Below are 23,695 nucleotides of genomic sequence, written 5' to 3'. Positions count from 1 at the left end.
TCATTTGTGGAAACAAACAAATAGTGCACGGAAACATGTGGAGGCGGCTTGCAAAACCGATCAGCGACATGCTTATCTCACGTTGGTGGGTTTCCCATTGATGATAGCTACTGTAGCAATTTGGCCAAGGAAGATACGGTACGGATATGCAATGTAGAATCATGTCCAGAGTGGGCTTACGGGGAGGAGACGCCGGTAAGGATTACTTTTGTCCATTTCTTAATGCTATTGCCACTTATCATAAGGAAGAAAAAAAGAAAATCAATCATTGGGCCTTTTTGTGTGCAAAATTCTAATTGGCTTTTCTATCTGTGCAATATTGTCCAAAGATCATCCACCTTGCATTTTCAAATCAACACAAAATCATACACATAATCTGTTTAATCATTATTCAGCTTATTCAAAAAAGAAACTGCATTATTTATTTATGATTTCTAGGAAAATTATACAATTTCCTGAAAATCTTACTAGTTCTGGTGAAATTTCATTTTATGTTGTTGATGTTGAAAATGAGAAAATTTGCAAGATTGTGTATACACCCTTTCCTTTGCTCCTTTGAAGATAGTTTCTGTGATTATTGTGGAGTGTGTTTTGTTTTTTCCAATTAGATATTATTATGATTTCAGTGTTCTGTTACATGTGGCGAGGGCAAAAGAACGGCCGTTATTTACTGTAAGCAAAATAATGTGATCGTCAATGCTGCTCTCTGTCGAAGTTTTCCACGTCCAATTGGTGTTTATACCAATTGTACAATGCCTCCGTGTGCTGAAAAGGTATTCCTTAGCTAAAAATCCCTAATCTAAAATGTCTTTTGATTTCGCTTCTTAATTTTTGGGATTTATAGAATAGTATACATATTTTTAACATCTCACTTTCAGGAAGACAGTTTTGAACTTTTCGAGAAATCTTTTGTTTTTTTTATTTTGCTTATGAGTTCTGGTGTACTTAAGAATTACATATCTATCACGAATTAAAGTGTAAGCAGAGTTTTTGGTTCTGCAAACATGGAAATCGTGTTTTATACAATATCTATATTTAAAAAAATGCTTTATATTTCAAGATCCACATTTCTTAAACAACCCATGCAGCAAAACAAAAGAAATTATGAAGAATCTCAATTATAAACAACTCTTTCAGCAAAATAAGGAGAAAAATAACGCAGTTCATTAAAATTCAAAGCAAAATTTTGATAATTCATTACAAATTAGCAGGAAATATGGAGTAATATTTACGTAATAATAACGTAAGATTGTCCAAAACTTCACGATATAAATGAGTCAGAAACTTTTTTCTGACAGATAGTTTAGTGAAAAATGATTATGGGAGACCAGGGAGCTTTGGGACACTTTTTCATGTTTTGACTTTGAGACACTATTCCAAAAAACCACGATAGCGTATCATAATTTTATGCAGTCTATAGGATACTTATGGGTATTGACTTTATAAAAAGTATTCGATAGAACTTGGAAAACAACTGCGTTTTCTTGGAGAAGATAAAACATTTAACTTGACGCTTTGTCCCAAACCTCCCCGATGTGGGGCAGTATGGGACGCATTTTTTCTCGCATAATTTGCATTATTGGAGCACGTTAATTAATTTTAAATACTAAATTAAAAATATTTCTAATTGAAATGAAAGTTTAATCTTTTATTAATTTCATACTTGGAAATTATCATATCAATTTTATTTGTACAGTAGAGTCATTTATTGTCAATCAATTATTTAAAGTATTTTCTTCTTAATTTCCATCTACCTTTCTCTGTTTTTTTTTTTAATTCTAAATATTGCAATCATGATCATCCAATTTCTCAGGCGAGTAGATTTTCTTGAACTCATTGACGGATTCCTGTTTGATTTTACGACAACTGCACGGTACCTTTTTTTCCTTATTTCTCTAAATAAGCAAATAAGCTGCCTCCTTGCTTGTTCTGGAAAACTTGTGAGAATTGTAAAGGATATTGCTTGAGAAATTTTCGAAAAAAAAAATAGTTTTTAACGGGATTGGGCAAGGGTCGAATATCCTCTGGAGAAGAAATTATTGATTCCCAAGACATTGATGGTTTAATTATCTCTGTAGTTAGAGACATCTCCTCCACTGGTAAAGTTTGCACGAGAGGGAGATTTCCAGTCGAAACTGGGCATTACTCTCCATTTTGACAATAAAAAATTGCACGAAACCTACAATCTTGTCAAAAATCAACGTCCCACTCATCCCCTTTCAGGTGTTCCAAACATCCCCGCGTGTAGTTTTGGTATTTAAAACCTTTAAGTAAAATACAAGAACGTATCTGTGAAACTTTTATAAAAATATGTTCCCAGATTACACTGCTAACTAATGAGATAAAAAAGTTTTGATTTTATTTATCACAGATATAAAATACAAAGAAAAAAACTGAGAAATCAAAAATATACTATTTTTATCAATTTTTAAAAAAGTGTTCATAGAATTATAACAATAAAACTGAGGATATCCATTCTTTTAGTCAAGATACATCTTAATATTGCCTACGATTGAGTAGTGGTTAAATCCCATTTATTTCAAAAATTAATGAAAAAATCACCTTGTGCCACACTACCCCTGTCCCAAACCTCTCCGGTCTCCCCTATACGAAATCAAATTACAGTGCCCGTTTTCTAATCTGGATCAGCGCAATCCGGACGAGTTATCGATGGTTACATTTAAAATAATTTTGAAGTGATATTTTTCTTTAATAAATGAAGTATAATAGCATACAATTCTCTAATTATGTCTTTTTAATCTTCTTTAAAACTTTTATTCTAATTCTACAACAATTATATTATACAAAAATAGTTATTATATTTTCGAGACGTTGAACAAATTCAAAAAATCCACCCGGATAACGAAGCGGAAATCTGTCATATTATTGTCTCCCAATTATCCGAATAACGAAGCGGGCACTGTATTTCTTTCAAAGGTGCAACATTATGTCATAAAGAATCCAAATTCACGTAAAATTTTTCATGACGCATTCTAAATTATTTTCATCTTTTTCCAAGATGTTCAACCACAAATAATATTGGGGAAATGATTTCAAAAATTCACATTATTATTATAAGGCTTACAAGTAATGAAAGCTTTTATAACGAACGAAAGTTTTTATAACGAATGAATAATGAAAGCTTTTTTTTGGTCAATTAAATTCTAACGTAAAAATTACGTAATATTAGCCTCAATTCTGAGACCAAGATCAAGGAAATTTCAAGATTTTGGTATTCTCGAATTGAAAGAACAAGATTAAGATTTCAACTCTGTCAAATATCTTGGAATTTTGGAATCTAAATCGCAAATCATGTGTATTTCAAAGATTTGCAATTCTTGTGGAACCCAATATTTGTCAGAGTGACATTTCATTAACTCTTTCGTCTCTTTTGGGACTCTGAGTACCCAAAGCAGCATATGAATATTCTGTGAAAAACAATGTTTTTTAATTATTCATAACTGATAAAAATCCTATTCTTGTCGATGTTAAAAAACTATAAAGATGTCCAAATGTAAGATATTTTTTGTAGTACCTCAATTAATTCCTGAGTTTAGATATTTTTGATTAAAAAATGACGAAATTGGCTTGCAGCATATGCTACGGTCGGAAAGAGATAAGTGTGGAATATCTTGAAATCTTTGTGCGTTATGCCTCTGGCATACCTCTAAATCTAATAAGATCGGTAAAATTTCATGAAAACAAAATTCGCGTCCCTTTCTTTCTCAAAAGATTTTCATAAGTCTATCTTATTCTTTCGGACTCAAAATTGGACTGAACTAAATTTAATTTGGTGTGATGTTCAAAAGAAGAAGAAGAGTGCAAAAGCGTAGGATAGACGTATAATACAGTTTTTTTTTAGAGGAAAGGGATACAAATTTTGATTTTATGAAATTTTCTTGATCGAAAAGGTTATGCCGGAGCCATTAGGTAAGACATTTTAAGTTCTATAATATGCTTCGCGACGGAATATAAAATATTAATCTTGGAAATATGTGACAACTTGAAATTTTGATCTTGATCTTGGCTTTAGAATTGAGGCCATTAACGTGAATATTTCATTTTAAAGTAATACTACTTACGTATTCTCGACTTAAAGTTTCTAATTTTTAAGAAAAAGGTTTTTTTTTAGATTTTTAGAAAGACTATGTGATCACCTTCACCACAAGTTTTATTATTACTATAGGGTAAGTGTGCCAAATTTCGGTATAGTTGCATGCAAGCGTCAAAGTCTCAAGTTTGAAATGTGATGTTTTAAATACAAATTGATTTTTTTTTATTTTTTCTTTTGTAAAAGTGTTGCTTGGAACCTTGTAAAGAGTTTATCGTCTTTATTTACTCTAAAATCATTCTTAATACATTTTAAAATGAATAAAAATATAGACATAGCTTTGGTGCCCTATTTCGGCCACCTTCATTCTCATAGTTCCTTGCCCTTCGGGAATTCTTCCAATGCCTTTTTCACGTCATCTCGTTTGTCGAAGCTACATTTTTGTTATTCTTTTGCATTGTATAATCTCTAGAGTACGTAAAATCTAAAAGTTCATTGAAATTCGAGGAACAAAAAAGGTGGCCGAAATTGCAAGCTGGCCGGAATTTGGCAGACTTACCCTAAAGCTTTTTGAGGATTTTGTTTATTTTTCACATATATAGGGGAAGTGCTTATAATTTTGGACAGTCTGCATATAAGCATCGATATCCTAAGTTTGAAGTGCCATATTTTCAATACTAATTGACTTTTCTTGTTACTCTCTTTTCAGAAAGATTGTTTAGAAACTTGGCAAGCTATTTATCATCTCATTTTTACTAAAATTAGTTTTAATACGTTTAAAAATGAATTGATATGTAGAGGTGAATTTGACTCTTATTTTGGACAACTTGGTTATTAATTTTTACAACTTGTCTGTAAATTTGGACAGATAATCCGCCTCAACAGGATGCCCATTGTTCTTCATTTCATGAACCAATCTTACCAAGTCCTCTTCCTGGTCATGTAAGGGAAACGTGGAATGTCACAAGAAGCCCAGAAACTTTCCATATCATTCATTAAAGTGAGTTGACTTCGGTACTCCAAGTACGTGCGGATTCGCTCATTCCCTGACCTTTCCGGGAGCCTTTCAAGGCATTTCTCACTGCATCTCTTTCGTAGAGATGATGCTCCTTCATTTCTCCAGGCATTTGTCCAACCTAGTCATCACAAAAGCTAAAACTTCACGAAATTTCGTGAGAAAAACACCTGTCCAAAATAAGAATCATCACCTCACTGGTGAATGTCTTAAAAAATTTCCCATTTTTCACACGAAAAATATAATTCACAAGGCAAATCTCACTTCAGGTCAAATGTACAAATCATCAGTAACGTGAATCAACACAATATTCAATGAATATTCAATAATATCACTCAAAAACAGCGAACAAACTTTGTTAGTACTTCACCAAAACTAAATAAGACTGAAGTAAGCCACGAAGTTCTGTCATATTTCTCGTAAGCAATTGCTCACACTGAATTTTCAACAAAGCAATTTCAACTCAAATCATATTCAAATTTTAACGTATTTAGTGTTAAAATATTCCAAAAGGAACAAATATTTAGATATAATTCATTATTCATCAAATATTGGAATAAAAATCCATCATTTTAATCAATTTATTTTTAGTGTCCAATGTTATCCTCAAAGTGTCCAAAATAAGAAACTGGACAAAATTAGAAGCATTTCCCCTAGTATACTTTCTTTATTAAATTTCGAATAAGTTAAAAAAATAGTTGGTCATAACTCTTGTCATAGTTTGTGATCTATTTTTTCGATCAGAGTTTTCTCCAGAAGTTCAGAACTCTCTGCTAAATATGGAATTTATAAATTTAAAAAAATCACCCTATAATAAATTTTTTGGATTAGTTTTTAAATTGTCTCCTCTTGGTTTCTTGAAGGTAACTGATGTCTCAGTTGTAAGTTACTTCGACAACTACGATCCACTGATTCGTAGTAGACCCAAGGAACTTTATGAAGTTCATCACACAATTCCATCTTCCAAACCTCGAGGCCTAGCCACTATTTTAACATCTACAACTACTCTAGCACCAATTATAAAACTGTATCAGTGGCGTGCTAGTCTCTGGGGTCAATGTTCAGTGTCATGTGGCGAAGGAGGTATTCGTATCCGCAGCGTAAGATGTTCTCTCAAATCAGAATCTGGATACGAATATGTAGCAGATTCATTCTGCGATCCAGCTCGAAAACCAGTAAATAAATTAAAATGTTCAGATATTCGATGTCCTGAGTGGATTTTTTTGAACTGGAGTGAGTGTGGGGATGACTGTACTAGAAGAAGGCATGTTATTTGCCAGGGTCACCGAGGACAGGTGGACGATAAACTGTGTCCGGCTGATTTGAGGCCACCACATAGAGAAACATGCTGTCACTACCGATGGCGCAGTGTCTGGTCACCAGTAAGTTTACTAGAGATTAATTTTGACTTGATTTCCATTTAAACTCTTTGATTCTGTTGCAGTGTTCAGCGACCTGTGGACATGGTATCCGCAAAAGAGAGAGAGTTTGTATGAGATTAATGCCACGATCGAAGACCAATCCTCATCCCGTGAAGACTGGAAAACGTGTTGATTCTCAATACTGTCCAACTTCTGGGGCAGTTGTTACGTTTAAGCGGCCGACGAGGCCTTGCAAAAAACTCTGCCAGTTTCGCTGGGAAACTTCTCCATGGACAAAGGTATGTTTGCATTTGGTATTTTTACAAAAAGAAATTGTAACTTTTGTAATTCGTGGTTTGATGGAAAGGCTTTAACGGAAAAGGTAAATTTAGGCCACGCCTTCTTTTTAAAGGTGTACCGTCGTTGCGGGTGACTGCGCTCTGCTGTTCGTGAAACTTTTATTAATTCTAACACTTATTGATAGTCTTCGCCAATCCGGTCTACCATGTCAAAGTATATAGGGATATGTTAAGTACCAAGTAAGGTACAATGATCCTCAAAAGGATTCTTGTAGTTTCAGTAATAGTCAATGAAATGCAAATATGTATTTTGACAAAAAAAAAACAGCTCCGTGAAAAAGTAATCTGAAGGCACAATTCCAAAATCGATTTCAGAGTAGTAAATTGCCCAAATCTATTCTAAATATATCTGGCTAGAATAATCCACTTCGATTTTGCTCATTATTTTTATTAAAATTTTTTTTCACTATTATCTTCGTAAAAACGCATGATTTATGTTATAAAATTGCATATAATGATCTTTCTAAAGATTTACTATAGAAGTATTTGGATAAAAATTATCCAATTTTTTGGGAACTTAAGATAAAATGACCGAGATCTACAAGATGGTATGGTCGCCATCTTGATTTGACGTTTCTGTCCGCTATTTTGAATAACTGTCAAAACACAAATCTCATCCGATTGAGCTGAAATTTTAGTATGTTCTAGCTGATGTTAAGGCCTTTTCAGAACATATATAAAATTCGACATAGGTCAAGCAATTGTCTGGATACAGGGGCTCCAAGTTCAAAATTTTAACACTTTCATGAATAGAAAACTACGGGGAGCTTTTTTTATCGAAACCATCACAATAAAGACAGCGCTATCATTAGGCGATGAGATCTAACATACAAACAAAAAGAAAAAAAACGTTTTTGTTTATAACAGCATATTATTTTGTTACCTGAAAAACTGTTTTAGCAAAGATAAAAAAAATAAAATAAATAAATGCATTTTTCGTTTTTTTTTAGTTATATAAGAGTAAATAAATTTATAAAATAAAAGCCTAAACCAATTTTAATGGTTACTGAGGCATTTCGTTTAGGTTTTAAAATTCAGGATTAGAAAATAAAGATCGCACAAATATGAATATTTCAAAATTTTAAACTTTGAGCCTCTGTATTTAGGTAAATGTTTGACATAGACTGGAACATAGATGCATTCTGAAAAAGGTCTTGACATCAGCTACAACATACTAAAATTTCAACCCAATCGGACCAGTTTTAGGTTTTGACAGTTATTCAAAATGGCGGATAGAAATGAAGATAGCGACCACGTCATCTTGTAGATCTCGTGTATCTTACCCTTAGATCTCAAGATCTTTGTTGTCGTTTATTATCAGAAATTGTTGATTTTTTAGTATTTATTAAAAGGTGCGAAGTCACCCGCACCTTATCCCAAATGCAAGCCTTTTTTCTTGATTTTTTTTAACATAGTAAAATTTTATAAAATTAATGCTAGTGGCACAAAATCCATTCATTAACTCTTTCGTTCCTTTTGGGACTCTGAGTACCCAAAGCAGCATATGAATGTTCTGTGAAAAACAATGTTTTTTAATTATACATAACTGATAAAAATCCTATTCTTGTCGATGATTACAAACTATAAGGATGTCCAAATGTAAAATATTTTTTGTAGATAATCGATTTTTCGATTAATCGGACCTTCGATTAAATCGGATGAAATCATTGTGTCACAGGGCTTGTAGTACTCAACGAGAGCTTTCCAAAACACCGAAATTTTTCGAATTCCGATAAGTAGAACGGGAGATATCGCCATTTGAAAATTTAATTTTTGACCCACCATACCTACGATCAGGGGGATCGGAGTGGGTTATGTTTGGTATAGATCGAAAGGTCTTGGTCCCAGCTATAACATACTAGAATTTAAGATCGATCCATGCCATAAGGGCTGAATTATTGAGAAAACAAAATTTGGGAGTGTTCCAAAATTGCGGAAGGGGGGGTCTGACATCATCAACTTCTAGCCGCCCATCGACATTTAACCTTTGCTGAAAACCACTTGTCGATATCTCTTTCCGTTCTCTCTCCAGAAGTGGTTATACGACGGACGGACGGGATGTTCGTCCACGAAAATCGATTTTTGGCGCATATGAGTGTCAAAAGTCAAAACGTGTATATCCAAAATTTGGGCCCGATCTGACGAGGTCGCATTTCATCTATGACTAAAAAAGCTGAGATTGTAAAGAATCTCATCTAAAAATATGTAATGAAAAACGCACATTGTATACAATTTTTAAAAGTTTCAGATGAAGGATCAGTGAAATATGTAGAGAAGAAAAATTAGATAAATTAGTATTGCCTTAGGGTAAGTGTGCCAAATTCCGGCCAGCTTGCAATTTCGGCCACCTTTTTTGTTCCTCGAATTTTCATGAATTTTTAATTTTTACATACTCTAGAGATTATACAATGCAAAAGAGTAACAAAAAATGTAGCTTCGACAAACGAGATGACGTGAGAAAGGCATTGGAAGAATTCCTGAAGGGCAAGGAACTATGAGAATGAAGGTGGCCGAAATAGGGCACCAAAGCTATTTCTACATTTTTATTCATTTTAAAATGTATTAAGAATGATTTTAGAGTGAATAAAAACGATAAACTGTCCACAGGGTTCTAAGCAACACTCCTTAAGTAGAAGGAATAAAAAAAAATCAATTTCTATTGAAGATATTACATTTCAAACTTGAGACTTTGGCGCTTGCATGCAACTATGTCGAAATTTGGCACACTTACCCTATACGTTAATTTTCCAAATAACAATTAAAAAAAATTATAAAACTTTCATCCAGTTTACAAATTATTGTAAGGCGGCGTGGTTTGTTTTTAAGTGGTTCAAGAGTTTTATGTTTTATACCTTCCCTGGAATTGAAAATGTTGGATTTCTTGGGCGGCATCAAAGTAATAATACCAAAATTCCAAAAGTAAAAATTTATTTGATGATTATTTTTTTGAAGGGGGCGTGACTAAAAATTATTTTTGGGTGGGGAACTTTTGAAGAAGCCTAATGACATTTTTTGTAAAGTTGAGACTTCCTTTAGTTACATAGAAAATTGTAAAATTACATTATAGTGCAATGCGGGCTGTGGAACTGGATTTGCCCTGAGAAATGTAACGTGCACGAATGGCAGAGTAATTTCTCAGACTGAATGTAGTGGAATACCAAAGCCATCGAATGCCAAACCCTGTGAGGGAAAAAGTCACTGTACATGGAAGATTCTCAAGCCGAAGAATGTAAGTCTAAAAATTTATCGAGGGAATTCCCAACAGACACTCCTCAATGTTTTTCTCTGAATTTTTAGTGCAGTTGCGGTGGGTACATGAAAAGGAGGGCTATTTGCATGGATACATTGCGAAATGTGAGATCAAGCAGTTGTCCCCATGGCAATCGCCCACCACCGATTAAGCAACGCTGTCAGGCACCACCAAATTGCTCCTGTCGTACTATTCAGTATCACATGAATACCAGAAGGGATGGGGAATATGTGCTGAATGTGCGTGGACGACAAGTAAGCATCTACTGTCATCGGATGAACACAAATACACCCAAGGAGTATTTGACGTTAAAAGCTGGCTCAACGGAAAACTACTCAATGTACTATGATAAGAGATCTAAGGATCGGTCACAATGTCCAGATAGCCCGCACCATATGTTCCATGATGAAACAATTCCATCTGGAACAACGTGGTACAGCAAGGTGCGCCTCAATTTGCATACATTACAAGTCATCAATGATGACTTTGCATTCGCCCACACACAAGGGCACACGCAGCCCTTCGCATCAGCTGGGGACTGCTTTAGCATCACGAGACGATGTCCGAAGGGAGTATTCTCCGTGAATCTCGAAGGTACGGGCTTCAGGATACGACCGACGATGCAGTGGGAAACAAAAGGGCAGAGCTCGGCCATAATTTTCCACCAGAATCTCGAACCGCCATATTTTAAGGTAATAGCCCGATGTGGGGGCTACTGTGGCAACTGCTTCTCGTCCAGAAATCACACATTGACCCTCGATGTTCTGTAGAAGTCATCTTCAGTGCACCTTGATTTTTTTTATCATTGTAAGGTAAGTAATGTCTTTCTATTTCTTTTTTTTACAAAGGTATACTTTTAGGTAATAGCATCTATGTAGGAGAAAGTGCCCATGCTTTATGTACGATCTCAAGTTTCGTAATGACTAAATGTTTCCTACACTGACTGAGAGACATCCGAAAAAGTTAAAATAACATTCCGGAAATGTTAATTTTACCCTGCAGTATTGATCCAAAATCGGTGTAAATATTACCCTTTTTAGGTGTATTATGGGTTAAAGTTACCCTTATTTCATGTTAATTTTACCCTTAAAAAGGTGTAAAATTAGCATTAAAAAATGCTTGCTAGTTGGAATGGTTGAAATGCTTTGTCACCCCTTTTTTGCTATACCTTGAGAATCGGTTTTTTTAAAGAAGAAATCTGAATTAAGGCCAAAATGTGCTGCTAGCAATTCTTAATTGGATCCCGGTCAAAATCCCGAAAGCCAAAATCTCCAACGACAAAATCCCAAAAAGGCGAAAATCCTAAATGGGTCGGAATCCCGAAAAATCAAAATCGCAAATGGATGAAAATCTCGAATGTCTCAAAATTCTGGATAGCCCAAATCCCGAAAAGCCAACATTCTGAAAGCCAAAATCCCAAAAATGCCGAAATCCCGAAAAGCAAAAATCATGAAAAGACCAAAATCCCGAATAGACCAAAACCCTGAAAAGCCAAAATCCCAAAAGGGCCAATGCACCTTTCGCGGGTGCAACAAAATGATACACCCGTGTTTGCTGGAGGCATAGAAAAATTTTCTGTCGTTTGGAAAATTATTCCACACGGGTCCCGGTCAAAATCCCGAAAGCCAAAATCCCGAACGCCAAAATCCCGAACGCCAAAATCCCCAAAGCCAAAATCCCGAACGGGCCAAAATCCCGAAAGCCTAAATCCTGAATTATTAAAAGTGTCATAGCTACTCCCACGATTGTACCCGCGCTTGCTGGAGGCAAAGGAAAATCTTCTGTGTCTTGGAAAATTATTCTAAACATTTTCCTCCATATAATTTCATCCCTATCAGGATTTTGGACATTCGGGATTTTGACTTTCGGGATTTTGGCTTTCGGGATTTTGGCCTTTTCGGGATTTTGGCTTTCGGGATTTTGGCTTTCGAGATTTTGGCTGCCACCGTTCCACACACTATCCTTATAATTTCGACTCTTTCAGAATCTTATAGGTCAATCCATTTCAAGACGACCATAGGGGTACCCTTCATGGTCTCAGATGTTTCTGAATTTTACATATGTTAAAATACACGATAAAATAATATGCCCCTATTTTTTTTTCGCCCAAAAAAAATCCTGGCCGGAGACTCATGGCGTCAAAGATGGCGTCTCGCGCTTCAATCGTCAATTGAGATTTTTGGCAAATATTTCAAAATGCTTTATCTCGCGAACGGGTTGAGATTTCTTCTTATTCTTTTTTTATTTTGAAGATAATTTTATATTCTTTAAAACGATATCCTAGTTTTCGCATTATCTGCTCAAGCTTTTTTGTAACGGTTTTTTGAATTTTTTTTGAAAAAATTTAAAAATTATTTTTTCTCAAAAACCCCATTCTCAAAAATTTTCATTTTTTTTACTGTTGATCAGTAACATTGAGTACTACATTCTCTGAAAAGGCGAGATTCCACTTTTGCGCTTATTTAAAAAAAAATATTTAAATTTTTACAACATTTTCAAAAAAGAAAAACTACCAATTAAACTCAAAATTTTGAGTTCAATTTTTCAGGGAATACAGTACTCCACAATACTTATAAACAGGTAAAAAATCAAAAATGTTCGATTTCCCGCTTTTGAAAAAATTATTTTTTTTATTTTCAAATAAAAATGCATTTTATTGACAAAAATAAAGCTTTAAATCCTTTAAATCATATTTAATAAATGTACTAATTATGTTTTTTTTTGTTTTCTTTAAGTTTCTCAATTTTTTTTGAAAATTTTTGTTTTTTTTTGAAAAATTAAAAAAAATATATTTTTTTTTTTAATTCTAGATTTAATTAAAGTTGTAAATTTGTCAATAAAAGGCATTTTTATTTGAAAATCAAAAACAGAAATTTATTTACAAAAACGGGAAATCGAAAAATTTTGATTTTTTAACTGTTTATAAGTATTGTGGAGTGTACTGTCCCTGAAAAGTTGAACTCAAAATTTTGAGTTTAACTGGTATTTTTACTTTTTTGAAAATGTTGTAAAAATTTGAATATTTTTCTAAAAAAATTAGCGCAAAAGTGGAAGCTCACCTTTTCAGGGAATGTAGTACTCAATGTTACTGTGTTGCTATGCTTATGTTAGCAACACAGTAACACAGCAACACAGCAACACACAAAGGATCAAATTTATTAAAATTTGATCCTTTTGCAAAGGATAGATCAAATTAACATGTTCTATTATAATAAATGTGCATTCAAAGTTTGAAATTTTGATCCTTTTATTTTTACAAGTGGATGCAATTTTACTTTTTAATATTTTTTGAACACTATTGTCTAGGCCTAGACGTATCCCAGCGAGGGTAGTTAGCTGAAAAAAGTGTAGTTTTCAGCATAATTTTTTAATCGATCAGTAAAAATATGCTGACCGATCAGCAGTTATCGAACTAAAAGGGCTAACCAAATAGTGGAAATGACACTGTTCAGTTGAATTGAAATTGGTTAGCATTTGGTGTTCGCTGGGATATGTCACAAAAGAAAATACTTTTGATTGATTTTTAATAAAAGTTTTTCAAGATAAAAGTTTCAAATAGCTCTATAGAGCATATTTTTCTGCCAATTTAGACAATTAGGGAATCATTTGAAAGGTCTTGGAATCCTAGGCAAGCCTAACCTGGTGTTTAACCGATTATGAATCTCTAAAAGACAATATTTTTTTTATATGCAAATGTTTTCATTCTAACTGTGATTAAATTTCTAGTAAACCGCTAAATGTTTACCACCACTGAGAGAAAACCGAGAAAGTTAAAATAACATTCCGGAAATGTTAATTTTACCCTGCAGTATTGATCCTAAAACGGTGTAAACATTACCCTTTTTAGGTGTATTATGGGTTAAAGTTACCCTTCTTTCATGTTGATTTTCCTGTAAAAGGTGTAAAATTAACATTTAAAAATGTTAATATATTTTTACACCTAAAATGTGTTAAAATTATGAGTAAAAAAAGTTAATCACACCCCCGTTTTTTTCTCAGTGACGGATAGGTTTTCATAATGCTGTTTCGTGAATTTCAGAAACTTCTTCCGTAGTCTTTGTGGAAGGAGTGCTTTTTTCATTGATCTGTTGGCCGCTCCTTTTTTCGGAGTGGTAGATTCAATGATGGGTAAATCCTACTCACACAATTATTTGCCATAACCCGGATATTGGATGGAATCCACGGATGCTGAGGGAGATGGTGTGACTGGGGTGCAATGAAAAGAAAGTTCAACAACAGTCGCGCTGGGCATCTTTCTCACATCTACTGTGTGGGTGCAGCTTTGTTGTAAATTCGTCATTTTATTAGTAAAAAGAAAAAGAAAAGGATAAATAATAAGCTTTATATTAAAACGCGTTATTGAAATATTTGTGATATGTCTTTTTTCACACAAGAGACGAAATTTTAAATAAATAAACTGTATTAGAAAGAAAAAGAAATTGAACAGCAAGAAAACGACAGAAAAAAAAGTTGATGAAATTGGATAATTGGAAAAAGTACAAAACACCTAATTTAAGGAATGAAGATGAGTTTAGATTGCAGTAAATTGCAACTACAGGTTTTGTAGTTGAAATATTTCAAATACTTCCGCCATATGATTTTTTTTTAGTAATTACGATGTCTATTGAATTGTCTTGATTTTTTTTTTTGAAGTGTTGCTATTCCATAAGCGACAAATATAACTCATATATGCACATTTTTTTTGCAATTTGAGGTACTATTTTGAAGAATATCTACGTTTTTGATTCTTATTGTAAGAGGTCAAAGACTTTTTTTACTCAAATTGAAATACTCAAGTTCCACTGAAGCAACCTACCGGTTTGAAAGGTAATTTCAAACATACATTAAACACATTTTGAGACCAATATTTTTATTATTCAACAATAGCGTTCTCTCCCATTTTCCCCATTGGCGCCCCTTACACAATTATATTTGAAATGTGTACGGTAAACTATTAAATTTTATATCAATGATATTTTCTATAACTGCCGTATTTTAATAAGTCATTCACAATTCGTCTATAGTAGATTAATTTCTAATGTAATAGTAATTGTATTGAGAAGAAGTGGAATTTATAAAAGAAGCCCACAGTAAAATCTGTAACTATTTTTTCCAATAACTGCCTTAATTTACCAAGTTGACCATTATAGGTTATAATTAAATGTGAGGTTATATATTAGGAAAAACTTGAATAAAATATATTCAACATTTTCTTATCAGATGCAATCAAGAAAATTCTTTTTGGTCTCATTTCATTTGACAAAGAGGTTTTTTTTTTTGAAAAGTGAGGTTGTGTCGTACTTAACCTAAAATAAATAAATGTTTTAGAGGAGCATTTAATTTTTTCTGCTAGTAAAATTTTCAATTAATTGAACATTTAATATATAAACAAAAATGTAATTTATATAATTTTTGAAGAAATTTAACTAATCAGAAAAACATAACCTATTTTTATTTCTTATTTTTAATTTTCCAAAGAAGGGTTTTGATGGTAACAAGTTGTGGTTCTTGAAATTGATAAATAAATTGATTAAAGTAATGATGGTTAAAGTTTTTCTGCACAAAAATATTTCTTAATTCATTTGAGGTTAGATGCAATATAACCTCAAATTTGAAAATATCTTCTTGACCAAATAAGAAACAAATTCCTTCTACTTCTTATACAGTAGACTCTCTCTCAATTGGGCATTTGGGGCAAAATGTCATCCGGATTATCGATAGATTTGGATGTCAAAGCCTTTGTAAATTCCACAAAAAGCGCTCAATTATAAAGAATCACAATAAAATAGGAAGAACTTACAACGAATTTGAGCAAATTAGCTTCATAATTAAACGTGAAAATTGTCAACAAAATTTTTCGCCCGATTGAAAAGAGCCGATTGAGAGAGAGAGTCTACTGTATGGCAATTGGTACAATAAAAGAAATCCTTATTAAAGAATACTTTGCTTAGATTACAAATTTTACAATTTGAAAGATAAATCAAATTTTAAAATTTAACCTCAAAATTAAACATCTTGGAATAAAATGCTTCGAAAGGACAAAGAGGTAATTAAAATAGCTAGGGAAAAAATCTTTTTAAATACTATTTTTGCCACATGTTCAAATTAATTATCTATCGTGGTTATCATCGTACTAATTCTCGTGTTTTTAGGTTAAACCCTACACAACCTCACTTTTTGAAGTGACCTCTTCTGTACATAGTAAAAAATTACAAATCAAAGCATTTCTGATTTCTTAAATTAATTTGAGAAAAATGAATCATGTTGAAACTTTCTAAAGTTTTTAACCTTTAAAAGATCTCCTTTTTTTTAAAATTATATTTTGTTCCAAATTGTTGGTAAAACAAGGATCATCTTTGAGTAAAAGTGCCTGATTTTTCTGTGGGGACCGTGGCGTAAATAAATTTTCAGTCGATAGGAAATAAATAAAACAATTGTGTGAGATAGTGCTTTTTTGTAAAATTGATTATATTTGTATTAATGTATTTATCCAAAATAGGTTTATAAGCAAAAAGAAATTGTAGCTTTTTAGCGAAGCTTTAAGTCAGTAAAATTTTGCACAAACATTCATCGAAGAAGATTATTGTTTTTTCAATAGAATGTGCAATTGCTAGAAGTGAGTTCTATTCATTTCTTAATTCACTATTACACCCTCATTCTGAAATACATGTTGTAAAATGATACCATATATATATTTTTTAAGTTACAATAGATTAATATAGTCCATCCAGAATGTCCAACCTGAAATATGCCTGGAATTTTGTCTCTCTCCCCATGACATTGAATTGTCTTCATAATATTGTGCGTATTGATGTTTGAGGTGCGAAATTTTTGGTAGAAAACAAGAGAGTTGAGAGATCTTTCTGTATTTTTTTGCCTGTGAAAAATACATAAATTCAGAAAGAAACGAACTACAACTCTTCAGAATTTAGAATATGTAGTGTAGCTGAATGTAATATTCTTAGTATTTGAGAAAATAATAAAATCTAATTGATAATAATTTTTTTTTGTTTTATTAGTTTTATCTAAATAAAAATGATACCAATTTGAGGTTCTATTGGACGTTAGACCCGTTATATCAGTTTAAAACTACTGTTATAATAAGTGTTATACCATTTTCCCGCCAAATCCGAAAGCTCTTTTGGTTCCGTTAATTTCGAAATTTAACATTCGAACAACGAAGTTGGCGAACTCGCATGAATTGCGAATTGTGACAGTCGTTTCGTTGGTTTTCTCGTGGTTGGATGTGTTTTTATGATGGTGCAGTAAATTGGATTTTTCTCTATTTCTCTGTTTTCCTATATTCACTTTCCGCGAAACACTCATCATGTTCACATAGTATCAGAGTGAAAATTCAGTGAGTTCGGTGGAGTGTGCTTAACAACAATTTTCCAGGGCCTCGGTGTTCTGTTCATTTTATATGGAGCTAAATGAAGCTCTTCCGAAATTCTGATTTGTGGCGGTAGCAGCGCCGACTTGCTTCGGAAAGTCGAAATGCTTCGCGGTCCTTTCATGAGTGTGTGTATGTGTGTGCATGAAAGCAAGCCGTCGCGGAATTTTTAAGCGAAAATTTGTTTTATAATCCCAAAATAAAGTGTAAATTTGGTAAAATCTTAATCAGTGTGATGAAAAATGCGATGCATAGTGTGCGGAGCGACAGTTGAGACTCCCGAAAGGTGTCATTCCACGGGTAAGTAATGTAGTGCAAAATAGTGTTAAAATCCTCAAATTCTGTGAAATACAACTATATGGTGAACCAAATTATCCAAATTTCTATTAATCAGTGTTCATAGAACCTAGTGAACCTAAGGAAATTGTGAGAAATCTATAAATAATAGAGAAATAGCGATATTTCGCAGAATCACTTCATAGGCGGGAGAATTCCACGAAATCCCAATAAATTTTTTGTCCGCAGAGTCATAAGACACATCCATAGGACATTTTTCCAATGTTGTAAAAAATTATTGAAAATTTACTAAAAAAAAACATTTTCTCTCTCGTGAAGAAAACATAATTTTCTTTTTCTTATTATTTTAACACTTAAAACTCGAAAAAAAATCATATAAATTCCAAATTGACGTTAATAACAGTACAGGTATTTTTAACCAAAAAATCAAATTTTCACTAATTTTTTATTTAACTTTAATTTAAATATATATGTAAAATAATCGCAATTTAATCGCAATTGAATACTCAATTAATTTAACCTTTTAATGAGTTACGTGGGCCTTTGAATTAAAAAATAAAATCTGTTTGAATAATTGTATAACGTAAAACGAATAAATTCCCAGAGTTTCAATTCCTTCGAAATAAATCTTTGGAAAATAGAGCTTTTAAAAATTCTTGTCGGTATGGGCGGGCAGTGAAATTTTTTCATAGGATTTTTTAAATTGGCCCTTACGATTTCTTTCAATTTTGGATATGTTTTGCAGGTAGGGTAAATTAAGTTAATTCAAAACCTGTTCCAAATGGAAATTTTTCGCTACCCCAAATGGAAACATCATTGTTTTCACGATAAATATAGCATTATTTTTATTATATTTATGTATTTTCTATACCAGAGATTTATTATTTAGTTAATTTTGCTCCAAATAAAGCAAAAATCCATTCATATTCACAAATTTTAATTTATTAATTTCTCAAAAAAATGAAAAGAGTACCTTTTCACCATGGAATTTTTCATCGATCGACCAATGAAAAACACAATTAGGTAAATGTTGTTTATTGGTCTTGTTTAACATTTAATGTCACATTTCTGGCTAATTTTAGTTAAATTAAATGCTAATCTTTATTGTTAACGGTACGTGAAGTTTTCAAATCAAATAATTACCTATTTCGTGAACAAAAAGGGTTTTTCTAAAGTGTCTGCAAATGCTTCAATAGGAAGCCCTGGAAATATGATTTTTTCGGAGAGATTTTCCTATTGTTGTTGATGGGAAAGGAGAAAAAACCGGGAATAAGAACAAATCGTGGACTCAAGAGCAACTCAACAAGGTTTTGGAAGCCTTTCATTGCGGTTCCACTTACACTATTTGAGACGCTCAGAGCAAGAGTGGTCTCCTTTGTATGCATTTCCGTATTAAAACGGTCCACTTTTGCACTGAGCGTCTCATTTGTCTCCAATTAGAAACTTTCCCTTGTCTCCATTTGGATTAATATATTTCCAATAGAAGCATTTTACACTCGTGTATTTTTCTTGTATTTAAGAAGTTTTCAAATTATATCTAAAGAATTTTCACTAACAGTAACGTTCTAGAAGAGTCAAGGAGCAAATTTATGTAATTTTCTTCAGAAAAAATATGAACTTAATGTGTTGAATCTTCTGTCAAAGTTAAAGCGTCTGCAAATGATTTTGAATTAGGACATTTACCCTAGTCTAGCTGAACATTTCGTTCTTAGACACCTATCACCGGAAAATTCGCCATCTTGAATTATTTAAGGTCAAAAGCCTAATTTTCACCCGATTTGGTCAATTAACTAATTAAGAGGTTAATGATATTTTGAAACCTTCTTGAACAATTTTCATGAAAATGGTTTTGTGGTGACTTATAGACAAATTTAATTCGACAATAATTTTATATGCACCAGAAAAATTTGTGAAAAGGAATATAAGGCAGAGCTCTCAAAGGTCAACACTTTGGAAGGCTCATTTTTGAACAGATTTGGTTAAATTTGGATTTTTTGGAAAGGTATTGCAATTTCGAACCCGGCTGCATCGGTCTTTACCGGTTAAGTACCGATTTTTGAATAATTTTACATCCCTAATAATTAAAATTCCCTAAAAATAATGCTTTTCCGGTTTTTCTCAAAATTGGCCCAAGCTTTTTCAAAGATGTTTGTATATGTTTTAGAGCTGGTCCAGGCGAATATTTCCCCCAAACATACCTATGACCGGAAAATTCGCCATTTGGAATTATTGAAGGTCAAAGGCCAACCACTTTGGAAGGCTCATTTTTCTTTTTGCTTAAATTTTGATTTTTTAGAAAAGTATTGCAAATTAGAACCCGGTTACATCTATCTTCATCGGTAAGAATGGATTAAGAACCGATTTTTTGATTTTCAAATGCTCTTGTGATTTATGAATCAATTTAATCTCTAGTAGATCAGTGATTCCAAAAGATTATGCAAAAAGCTAATTCACAGTGAACTCTATCTCGTGAGTTCGAGCATTCTGCAAAGCTGGGACGCTTTGCCATCTCTTTTTTATTAATAAATTTCATTTTATTAAGTATGTTCAATTAATGTCCTTTTTCATGCCTAACGGCATTATCACACTTGCACATTAAAATTTTAATGTGATTCACATTAATTGTCGCTTGTGAGCGTCCAAATATGTTATTTGAGTCTTTGAGTCACTTGATATTTAGGGCGTTTCTATTTATTGATAAAGAAGTGGACTTGGCCTGCTAAAGTAAGTTTAAATTTACCTAAAGCATAAATATTTTTCACATTAAAAAATTAAAGAGAAAATCGCATTAATCTTTCACATTAATGCTATAAATCAATTTATATCAAATTTTGCGGGCCAAGTCTACCTTTTTATCAACAAATAGATCAAATTTTGAATATAAAATGATTCAAACACACAAAGTACAGATTTGGACTCTCACCAGCGACAATTAATGTGAATCATATTAAAATTTTAATGTGCAAGTGTGATAACACAGTAAGAGTTTAAATTTAATATACTTCCTTTTTAATATTTTGAAAAAAAAATAAGAGAAAAAATATGGTTTTTTTTTACTTCGAGGCTTGCGTAAACCCTTTCTTAAAGATTAATGAGTTATTTGGCATATACAACCTGAGAAAGAGCTTGTCCACCGTTTTCCTCTGGAGGTTGGTCACCAACGCTAAGACGGCGGTGAACGCTAAAAACTACGTAGTCTATCTCTATGTAAGGGGATCTCGAATGTATCTTTATAAATAAATAAATAGTTTGTTGTCTATAGTAAAGAAAAATCGAACACCGGTGGCCCATTCTGATTAATAATTTTTATACTTGCTTTATGTATTTTATTGACCTTATTACGTATAAAAGAATTTAAAAAAAGAGAAATGGTAAATCCTCCCAGCTTTGCGTATACTTGAACTCACGAGATAGAGCTTTCCGTGAATTAGATATTGTTCTACATGGTATTTTGGTACTTACCTGTCTACTAGAGATTAAATATTAAATTGATTCAAAAATCACAAAAGCATTTCAAAAACAAAAATTGATAAAGAAATGATAATTTTTATAATACTTTGGCATTAGTTACAAGCATACGAATATACAAATAATGTAAATACGAGAAAGATATGTCATTTATGGATATTTAACCGATTCATTACTTATTTCAAGACATTTCCAAAAAATCCATATTGAATCAAATCGTTTGAAAAACCCTCTATAATAGTTAAACTTATATCTTTGAATGGTGATTTTTTGGTCACATATGTTTGGACGAAATGTTCACGTGGAATATGTCCAAAGCCTTCAAATAAATGATGTAATTTCAGAACGAAGCAAGTTGCACAGTCTAGTGCATTTTAAAAATATGTAAATTTTTTTATGTATAGTAAGGTGGGTAACTGGATCGTTTTCCGTAGAGTGCTACTTAAACGCTAGTTTTTGGACTGATAAAATTCTTTTTTACTTCTTCTAAATCCATAGAATTATGCACTGTTTCATTCAGAAACATAATATAAATAAATATCAAAAATATTAACGAAAATTTATAAAATAATGATAAATAAGGTAAAGTACCCTTTATTCGACCGGTTCCTCTATTCGACCGGTAGATTTATTTATTCAATTTAATTATATTTGCTATAATATTTTGTGTATGATCTAACATTAATAGATCAATTATTCTTTAAATAATACGAATCAGTGACAAATTCATAGAAATTGATGAAATTCACCATCAAATATTCAAAAATTGACCCACCGGTCGAATAGAGGAACCCGGTCGAGTAAGGGTACTTTACCTTACTGAAAAAAATCAGCATGCACTAACTGGGTCGCCTTTTGGGTAATTCACTTTTAATTAAACCTTTGGATTTTAAATACTTTTTTTCACAAGGAAAAGAACAATAATTGTTTTCAATCAACCAGCTTTCATTAGCGAAAATATCACTGCTAAAAAATTTTTAGTGCAGAACCCAGCTGGCACAAGTTTAAATGAGTCGATTACACTCACTTATTTAATGGAAATAAATAATAATTTTGCTTTTTTTCAAAGTTGAATTGTTATATTATCATGTTACTGTAGTGAGTATATTACGGAAATAAAAATAAAAATATTATTTTAGGCATAAACGATCCAAATAGCGAAGCGCCCGGATTAGCTTAGTACACTTGACTATAGTACAAATTAATGTAAATACATGTCTATATATGTATATATGTTCCTTTTTTTTGCAGAAAAAGACATATTGTTAGAACCGTCAGGGAATCTGTAAGGGCGGAGCCCTCAATGCAATCGCGTGGATGAGCGCCTTGGCCGCCAGAGATTTCTCCAGAACCCTCAGCGTTCCTCCTAACGATCTATACACTACGACGATCCGTAGGGGTAACTCACAGGCTAACACTAGGAACACTCTTAGAAGAAATCGGCGCCGCTCCGAGAGACATCTATGATGTCAAATTCAAATACCAACGGGGAGTTTAACCGTTGGGGAGAAGCTAGTGCTAACAATATTTTATTAAGAAATGACTAAAATGTATAATAAAAATATAAGAACACCAAAATGCTTTATATATATTTTTTTATTATTTTCAAAACCAGTTAAAAGTAGTTTAAGTTTTCCATTTCCCCATTAATAAAAATTGATCCACTTTAAGGAAAAAAAGATACAATGAAAAGAAATTTAAATGTGTTTCTTTATTTTATAAGAAATTATAAAATAATTATAGTATATGAAAACATAAAAATATAAGACAACTAAAATGCTTTTTCTAAATTGTTTTTTTATATTTGTCAAAATTGTTAAAAACGCACTGAATTTTTGATTTCTGGATAAATAGAAATTGATTCACTTTAAGAAAAAAGACATAATGTGAAGAAATTGAAAAATGTGATCCACTTTTGTTTTAAAGAAAAAATGTATTTTATTAAAATATAAATATATAAAAACATTAAATGCTTTTTTTCTTTTTTAATATTTTTCAGACTTTGAAATCAGACTTAATTTTCCATTTCTGCTTAAATGGAAATATATTTAGATATTTTTTATTGGTCAAAGTTTTAGGTTTTGCAATATTGATTCAATTTACACAAAATCAAATCAAAATTTTGTCGTTGGCATTTGAATTTTTGAGACTTCTTTAAAAAACTCAACTTAGCGTTAGTCAGCACAACGCATAATAAATTTATTAAGAATCATAAAACCATATTGTTAACAGGTGAGTATAACTCCAAATTAACTGAAAGAATTTTGAAAACAATTTTTATTTCAAAATTTGTTGATTTTTAGAAAAAAATACCTTTCTTAAAATTTCCTTCATTGCCTTTTAGACAATCCTCCCAAACATAAAGGGAACTTTACATTAATTGCTCAAAAAAAAAAACAAAAAAAGGAGATGTATTCTTAAATATTTCAAGATTCATGCAATATCTCAAGCACAAAATAATTCGTATTATACTTTATCTTCTAATTAAAAAGAAGAATTAATGT

General features: G+C 32.1%; 1 protein-coding gene and 1 long non-coding RNA gene across 4 annotated transcripts in view; both read left to right on the top strand.

Moving 5' to 3' along the window:
• LOC129807895 (A disintegrin and metalloproteinase with thrombospondin motifs 20) overlaps window positions 1-17,036 on the top strand; it is a 135,483-nt gene extending 118,447 nt beyond the window's left edge. The window contains exons 19-25 of one of the 3 annotated variants that reach the window (XM_055857496.1): window positions 25-195; window positions 627-773; window positions 5,930-6,448; window positions 6,511-6,726; window positions 9,854-10,015; window positions 10,084-10,848; window positions 14,076-17,036. In XM_055857496.1, coding sequence (XP_055713471.1) covers window positions 25-195; window positions 627-773; window positions 5,930-6,448; window positions 6,511-6,726; window positions 9,854-10,015; window positions 10,084-10,806 — 1,938 coding nt within the window. In that variant the 3' untranslated portion in view covers window positions 10,807-10,848; window positions 14,076-17,036. The remainder of the gene's footprint in view (window positions 1-24; window positions 196-626; window positions 774-5,929; window positions 6,449-6,510; window positions 6,727-9,853; window positions 10,016-10,083; window positions 10,849-14,075) is intronic. The other 2 variants (XM_055857513.1, XM_055857504.1) reach the window with 2 other exon arrangements.
• A 197-nt stretch (window positions 17,037-17,233) lies between these two features.
• Window positions 17,234-23,156, top strand: LOC129808828 (uncharacterized). The gene is made up of 2 exons (XR_008752468.1): window positions 17,234-17,726; window positions 22,443-23,156. It is a non-coding gene; the product is annotated as an uncharacterized LOC129808828 (long non-coding RNA).
• Window positions 23,157-23,695: the final 539 nt, after the last annotated feature.

This window comes from Phlebotomus papatasi, chromosome 1, assembly GCF_024763615.1.
Source record: "Phlebotomus papatasi isolate M1 chromosome 1, Ppap_2.1, whole genome shotgun sequence".
NCBI lineage: Eukaryota > Metazoa > Arthropoda > Insecta > Diptera > Psychodidae > Phlebotomus > Phlebotomus papatasi.
The sequence above is the reverse complement of the archived record's forward strand: the minus strand, read 5'-3'. Positions and strand labels throughout refer to the sequence as shown.